The sequence below is a fragment of the Abramis brama genome (assembly GCF_963993115.1).
Source record: "Abramis brama genome assembly, chromosome: 22".
Lineage (NCBI taxonomy): Eukaryota > Metazoa > Chordata > Actinopteri > Cypriniformes > Leuciscidae > Abramis > Abramis brama.
Window position 1 is genome coordinate 3,738,218 of NC_139984.1, and position 7,789 is coordinate 3,746,006.

At 37.6% G+C, this 7,789-nt stretch overlaps 1 protein-coding gene across 1 annotated transcript in view; it reads right to left on the reverse strand.

Moving 5' to 3' along the window:
- Positions 1-208: 208 nt before the first annotated feature.
- Positions 209-7,789, reverse strand: part of LOC311073019 (translocating chain-associated membrane protein 1-like 1) — a 15,904-nt gene continuing 8,323 nt past the window's right edge. Inside the window, exons 7-11 of the mRNA XM_084098405.1 lie at positions 6,249-6,319; positions 5,737-5,841; positions 5,013-5,156; positions 3,147-3,304; positions 209-424 (exon numbers count right to left, since the gene is read on the reverse strand). Coding sequence (XP_083954531.1) covers positions 351-424; positions 3,147-3,304; positions 5,013-5,156; positions 5,737-5,841; positions 6,249-6,319 — 552 coding nt within the window. The 3' untranslated portion in view covers positions 209-350. The remainder of the gene's footprint in view (positions 425-3,146; positions 3,305-5,012; positions 5,157-5,736; positions 5,842-6,248; positions 6,320-7,789) is intronic.

The window sequence follows — 7,789 nt, forward strand, 5'->3', positions numbered from 1 at the left end:
CTGTGTTAAGCTCAGGGCCAGATTCACTTCTCAGCAAGACAGACAGAGATATTTCCATTGTGCAGATTCTGGAGTTGAAAGTAAGTGAGGATGCCAACTGAGCAACTCTCTTCATGTCCATCACAAACCATTCAGAAAACCTCCCACTCTTACCAAAAGTCACGAGCAAATGGATATAATGAATGCTTATAAATCTATAGATCTTTTTTGAAAATGAAAAATTACACCTGAACCTGTACAACTTAGTTCCTTAGTTTGTGGTTCGTTTCGCAGTTATCAATCTGTTTCTTTCCTAAAGTTCAGGGTGGAAACAGAGCATCACATTTCCGGCACCTGCGGTCTCTTCCCTCTTACGAGGCTTTAGATTTCCTGGCTCTTGGTGAAGTCTTGTCGTCTGGTTTCATGACTCCATTCACTGAACCCCCTGCCAACAAGAAATTACAGCGTTTAGGAGGGAAAACAGAGGACTTTCAACGCCACTGTGCATGTCTGGATCTGCAGCATTTCCTGGTAGTGGCAATTTGTCAAAACAAAATGGTTGTACATGCTTTTTAAATTAAAGCCAAGATGTGTTGCAAATTTCAAGTTGATATCACAAAAATTAGATTTTGTTATGGAGCTTTACCAAAAACAGCCACCAGGGGACACACACATTCCACTGAATATCTCTGACGTGTTATCCTGTGTCACAAATAAATACATTTCTGTCACAATATCACTTCTAGCACAAATCAGAGGCCAAATATGGAACCTTGAGTCTTTCCAATGATACGTTTTGACAAGATTAGAAAGTGATTTGATTATATAATAGTGCAGTAAATGTGACAGCATTGTGACAGGGAGGTTTTAAATGACCGTTTCCATTGTAAATCATTGTCCAAGTTTTCACAGTATGAATTGTGAGTATTTACGGCAATAATAATAATAATATATATATAAAAAAAAAACATTTTTATAGAAAACTATCATTAGTGCAGTCTTCATTTCATGCACTCATGTGTCCGTTTCATTTTCAGAAAAGAAATACACTTTTATTTACATTATTTCCAGCCTCTGAGCGGCATACTCCAAATTGTAATTTGATGACAATCATGTTAATCTTCCTGCTTACGAGAAAACTAACTGACAACTAACTTTACATTTGCAAGAATAAAAATGTCATTTCCAAAATGGTCTCCATTTACTTAAATTAGTCAATTTAAAGTGAACTGTCTTATGGCTCGTTTCCACTGAGCGGTACTGAACGGTACGCATTTATTTGCGTTTCCACTATCAAAAGTTGTGAATGGTACCAAAATGCCGAACCGTACCGTACCACTTTTTAGGTACCCTTCCATTGGGGTACCAGCACAGTGGTACGGTACTAAAAGGTGGAGCTAGACTCACTGCGGGACGTTGATTGGTTGACAGAGAATCGTCACTTGCGCGTGCTACAAGAGGAATGACAACATAAGAAGCGCCATTTTTTAATATAGAGTTTAATATAATACTACTGTTACAGTGTCACAAAATGTAATTTTAAGAGTTTTTCAGGCGAGAATGTAGTTGTTTAAAGCTAAAATCTGTGGTTTATTTATAAAGATGCTTTTTTGAGATCCATGCGATCAGCGGGCGCTCGGCGCTCATGTTTCCCGGCTGGATGAGCCTTTCCTCGGCTAGTTCTTCTGACGTTCGGCGCTGACGGTAGTGGTTAAACATGAGATATAATTCGTCTTGTGTAGACCTAACGGGCGATCTTTGCTCTCGTGAATATATAATTCGTTCCCTGTCAATCGTTTTGGCTGAGGGCTAAGTTTAGTTTCATATTATAGGCTATTTATATTTAACTTTACTGTTGTAATGTTAGACTAGAGCGCTGCATTTGGATATTTGACTGAATTGTTTGCTTTATTTCTTATTGTATAGCTTCTTGTACCTTTTCCTTAAACTTTTATATTGGCTATTGATAAAACTGAAATTTTACAAAAAGAAATATGGTTTCTTGTAATTTTTTTTATTACAAGATTATCACTGATGTTTATTGCAACATTTGTAGAAATGCATATATTGCCTGGAATGTGTGTAATTTTTTTTTTATTTAAACGAAAAGAGGTAACGTTAGGGTTGTGGTTGTTAGGGTTGTGTTTTAAATTTCGTTTTGTTATAAATAGAATAACGTATAACGTGCAGTGAATAATCAATATGCGTTGCGCATGAACCACATTTGTGTCCCTATAATGTTTAATTTATTTAAATGAAAACGAAAAGAGGCAGAGTAGTGTTTTATAACATATTTCGTTTTATTGTTGCTTAAATTTGTACATACAGAGTAACAGAGATAACCGGAGTAGCAGAGCGAGCTGAGTGACGCTTTTAAGAACGCGCTGTACCATGTGCATGTAGGAGTGAGTCGCACATGGCAAGTACAAACTTTGCGTACTTGATATTGAGAAAAGCCTAATGTCGGCGCTTGTCTTCTTGTGACAAACATGTCGAGGAGCAAGAACAAGATCTGCTGTATGTCATCCATTGTAGTTTACTATGTTCTTCTTCGCGCGAAAATGACGTCGATCGAAACACCACGCCTATCAAGTAAGGGTACTGTTGGCAGTGGAAACGCTAGCCAGATCATGGTTAACAGACCCGAACCGTACCGTACTGTCCCGTACCGTACCGTACTGCTCAGTGGAAACGAGCCATTAGTGAACTCATTTACACGGCAACAGTGAACTAAAAAACTGAAGCGTTTTTCTTTAACATTTTTTAAAAGTTTGTGTACAGACGTCAATGTTGTCACACCGATCCGTAAAAAAGACTACTAACGCTGTGTTCTGCTGCCCGGCCACTAGTTGGCGATGACACTTTGTAAAGTGTCCACGCGCTTATAGACTGAACATGGTGTCACAAATTTGCAGTTTTGTAGTTTACACAAAGATGTTAACGGTATTTTTTTCAAAAACTTGTACTTTAGAAACCTGTTTTCAAAATGTTGCATGCTCATGTCCCCAAAACACCAATGTCGTGCAAATGAACGGCCAAAACGCATTCAAAGTTTTTTGCTTTTAAGTTAAAAACCGTGTCGAGTAAATGGCAAATTTTGCACAAAAGAAATATAAAGTGTAAGATTATTGTAATTTACAGCAAAATGGCTTTCGGGAAAGACTCACCCCTGGAGTCCTTCTTGCTGGGTCTGCTTTTCGGGCTGACAGCTTTCTTCTTACTGGCCTGGATTTGAGATTGTTCTCTCCACTTCTTTAGCTGGAAGTTTATGAATTTCCACATCATCCAGGCCTGGGTCAGGCAGATGGCCGACAGACAGGTCATCCTGAAAGAGGACAGTCCAACACTCACAAATACTCCAATTCAGCATTTAACACCAGAACAACTGCAGTCTGAGCTCTACCCTCACTGTTAGATCACTGAAGGTGTCGTGGAGGACCGTCAAATCACATCAGCGAACCCTTGAATGCCTCAGGGGTCGGTGTTTGGCCCTCTCCTGTTCTCACTATACACAACTACACTGAGACCAATCATTCAGCCCTGATGGCTTTTTCAACCTGCTATAGTAATGCCGTTGTGGCGAGCACGACGAGGCCGAGGGCCGTGGGAGGACGGCGCGAGGCCGGTGGCGTGATTGATAATGAGCGTCACGTGCGCGACGCACCGGTCTCGCATCTCTCACGGAGGAGCGGAAGCATAAAGGAGGAGCGACAACAGTGAAGAGCGAGAGAGGAACAGGCCTGTGTTTTATCTTATGTTTTGTGTTAATAAAAATAAAACAAATACAAAACGAAAGTAAAAGCCAGCAGCCCCTCACGGACGACTGCTGGCTTTTACTTTCGTTTTGTATTTGTTTTATTTTTGTCATTAAAAGTCTTTAAATGTTCGCCGGTTCCCGCCTCCTTCTTCCCGTAACATCTGAACTTCGTTACAGACGTCCAGCTCTATCTGTTGTTTAAGCCTGATGACCCACGATGGACCTGGATCAAAGAATACACCACCTCCACATCACCCCACCCAGTTATTCAACACTTACACAACATCAAAGTTCAACCCCCTGACATCATTAACACAAGTCAGCCAGACTCCTTGGGGATGTAGATGATGACCAGCCTAACTTCACAGAGCACAAGCCACTGGTCATGCAGACTCACACTTCAAAACTCTGAAACCACCCTCTCGCACTGGCACAGCCGTATCCTTCTGATGAACCGCTTATTCCATTCAATTCAACTTTATTTCCAGACTCAAGGTCCATTAGAGAGAAAACATACAACAACCTACACAATAAATAGACAATTACGCCAATACTTAGAGCTCTATCTGTTTTTTCCAGATTAATGTTTGTTTCTCATATGGCTGGTATCGCACCACACCTTGCCTAGGGTTTGACAACAGCATAATAATAGCATTATTTCAATTATCCAGCCGACAAATAAACGTATGCATCAAATTCCTCATTAAAGCCATAAAGGTTTTTACTCTTAACATACAAACTAGATTATTGCACTGCTCCACCTCATTTTTTTAATTTTATTTTTTTAAATATAATCCTCACACAACCTGAAGCTTGCAGAGGCTCACTTTTTTAAACTTAACCCACAAGGGAGCAGTATAAGAAGTAGTACAGTATGCTCTAGGGTTATCTTAACCTGATCCGGACACATTTAAAATGTTCTCACCAACATATAAACTTGGGCATAAAACATTCAGCACTGCCTATACATATCGTCATCATCACACACACATTTCATCATTAATGATAGCCCCAAATATTTCGTTTTAGTACTTGCCCTAGTATACACTCTTCTTCATTCTTGCATCATATTTAATCCCATAATCAGAGCATACATTTAGCAGCTGTTGAAAGCCTTGCAGACATAAGATGATTGATTAAGATATTACCCAGCATGCATCCAGTCTTACAGTCACTTAATTGTTCTGTTAGAATATTAGATCTGTCAACTAAATTAAATTAAATTAAATTAAAAGTAAATTACACAGAGCAAGCAAACATGTGGGAAATGACCTACCTGACAGTGAGCACATTGAAGTTTCCATCCGCTAAGGAAAATCCCTGATTATCTGTGCGGGACAGGCCGAATCCGAACGTCAGAACAGAAACAGTGAGTGTCAGGAGGCGGGTGACGACAAACAGCAGAGCCCACAGGGTGAACCTAAGAGAGAAACACAGCACAGGACATTTTAAGCTTTTAATGTTGTTTATGTGTCTATGTGGTGTTTTTAATGTGCTTTAAGACAAACCATGTGTAAGTTCATAAGTCGACACCATTGCTGAGTATTTAAGACAGTCTCAAAAGCACGGTTTGAAATCGCTGGTGTTTCTGACGTCACAAACTACCTTGTAACCAATCAGATCAACGTGTGATCGTCAACCAGAGGATCTCTGAGCTGAGTGAGTGAGTGGAGGCGGGGCTCATTCGCATATTCATAGAACCGCGTATACTGAATGAGGCAAGGGTGTCGAATTACATTCAAGATATTTTAAGGCATGAAGAATTTTTTCCAAGGAAAAAACATTTAAATATGTCATTTTGGTGATCAAAGATGAGTTTAAGGGATATAATTGTTGACTACAGGGGGACTTTAACAGTTCAAAGAAGGTCTCTGCAGAGGAAGCGTGTGTGGGGAAAGGAAGTAGTTATATAACGTTATAAAAAACATGATTATAAGATTATAAGACAAGAAACATGTGGAAATAAGGGCTTGAGGGCTCAAGATAGCAAGTGAACGAACCCTTTCTGCTTGTTTTCATCACTGAAGTAGAAGAGGCGTGAGGCGTGAAACAGCAGCTCTACCAGGTAATGTGGCACCAGAAGAACCAGACCTAAACGGTGGAGACTGAGAGACCACACACACACACACACAGAGTAAGATTCACTGTTCAACCAGTCAAAAATACACGTCTATAAACCCCTATTGCTGCACTCATCTACCATGTGTTGTGCAAACAGAAAACACAATGATCAAACATAAAACATATGAATTCATATTGGTTTCTTAGTGTAAGAGTCTGAGTTGGTCTTTTCCTGGGTCTTTTCTGATCTTCTAAAGGTTATAATTCTCACCATTACAGACGATTTAGCAGAACTGCTCTAAATAACTTCAGAGTCACTGTGCAAAATGAATGCTGCAATAAAGTCAGCACTGTCTCTTTAAAGGAGGACAGATCTACAGGTTTGGGTCTCGGCGTCTATCTCTATCCTCATCACAACAGCAGATTCACCTTGAAATAAGAAAACACTCACTTGAGGACATAGGCACCAGTGATGTGAAATATATAAAGGCAAATATAGTAGAGTTGACGTGGAATATCTTCCTGAAAACAAAAATAAACGCAATTTCAATTTAATTGCATATTACAAGAACCATATTGGATAACACTTTACAATAAGGTTTATTAGTTAACATTATTTAACTACCTTGAACTAAGAATGAATAATACTTCTACAGCATTTATTAATATTAGTTAATATTAATTTCAACATTTACCAATGGATTATTAAAATCAAAGGTTGTATTTTTTAACATTAGTTAATGCACTGTGAACATGAACAAACAATGAACATCAGTATTTTTAATTAACTAACATTAACAAAGATTAATCAATACAGTAACAAATCGTGAGCTTAGAATTATAAGGTTCTATCTCCGTTTAGGGTAGTTCTGAGATAATGAGCATCAAAGTTTTTACATCCCAGCTGGCAAAACTGTTATGTAGTATAACCTACTATTATAGCTCAACAAGACCATCACCCTACAGGTACTTTGAGGATAGAATATCAAAATCCTGGCACATTTGGAAATGGGATTTTTTAAGATGGCCCAAATGGAGATAGAACCTTATAATTCTGAGAGCTCTGATTCTGTTTGGAATTATAAGGTTCTATCTCCACTTTTACAAATAAAACCCCACATTTCAAAGAATAAATGTATATAACCATTGATTTTAATCAATTTATATATTTATAATACAAGCACACAGCTTGTAGTATATAATATAATATATAATAGTATAGTATACATCAAAGCCAAGCAAGTTTGTAAGAAAAAATGTTATTTTTAATTTTAAAGAACATGGACATGGATGCATCCTGATGAATCCACCACCCCCACCCCCTCTGTGCTCTGAAACATTTTAAAAAATGAAAGATGGATTAGTTAGAAAGAAAGATTAGTTAGAAAGATAGAAAGATGGATTAGTTAAAAAGAAAGAAAGAAAGAAAGAAAGATGGATTAGTTAGAAAGAAAGAAAGAAAGAAAGATGGATTAGTTAGAAAGAAAGAAAAGAAAGAAAGATGGATTAGTTAGAAATAAAGATAGATTAGTTAGAAAGAAAGAAAGAAAGAAAGAAAGGAAAGAAAGATGGATTAGTTAGAAAGAAAGAAAGAAAGAAAGAAAGAAAGAAAGAAAGAAAGAAAGAGAAAGAAAGATGGATTAGTTAGAAAGAAAGAAAAGAAAGATGGATTAGTTAGAAAGAAAGAAAGAAAGAAAGAAAGAAAGAAAGGAAAGAAAGATGGATTAGTTAGAAAGAAAGAAAGAAAGAAAGAAAGGAAAGAAAGATGGATTAGTTAGAAAGAAAGAAAGAAAGAAAGAAAGAAAGAAAGAAAAGAAAGATGGATTAGTTAGAAAGAAAGAAAGAAAGATGGATTAGTTAGAAAGAAAGAAAGAAAGAAAGAAAGAATTATGTCAAAAACTCAATTTCGACCAAAAGTGGAGATAGAACCTTATAATTCTAAGCTCACGAAATGTATTGCTCACGGTTAGTTCATGTTAGTTAATACATTTA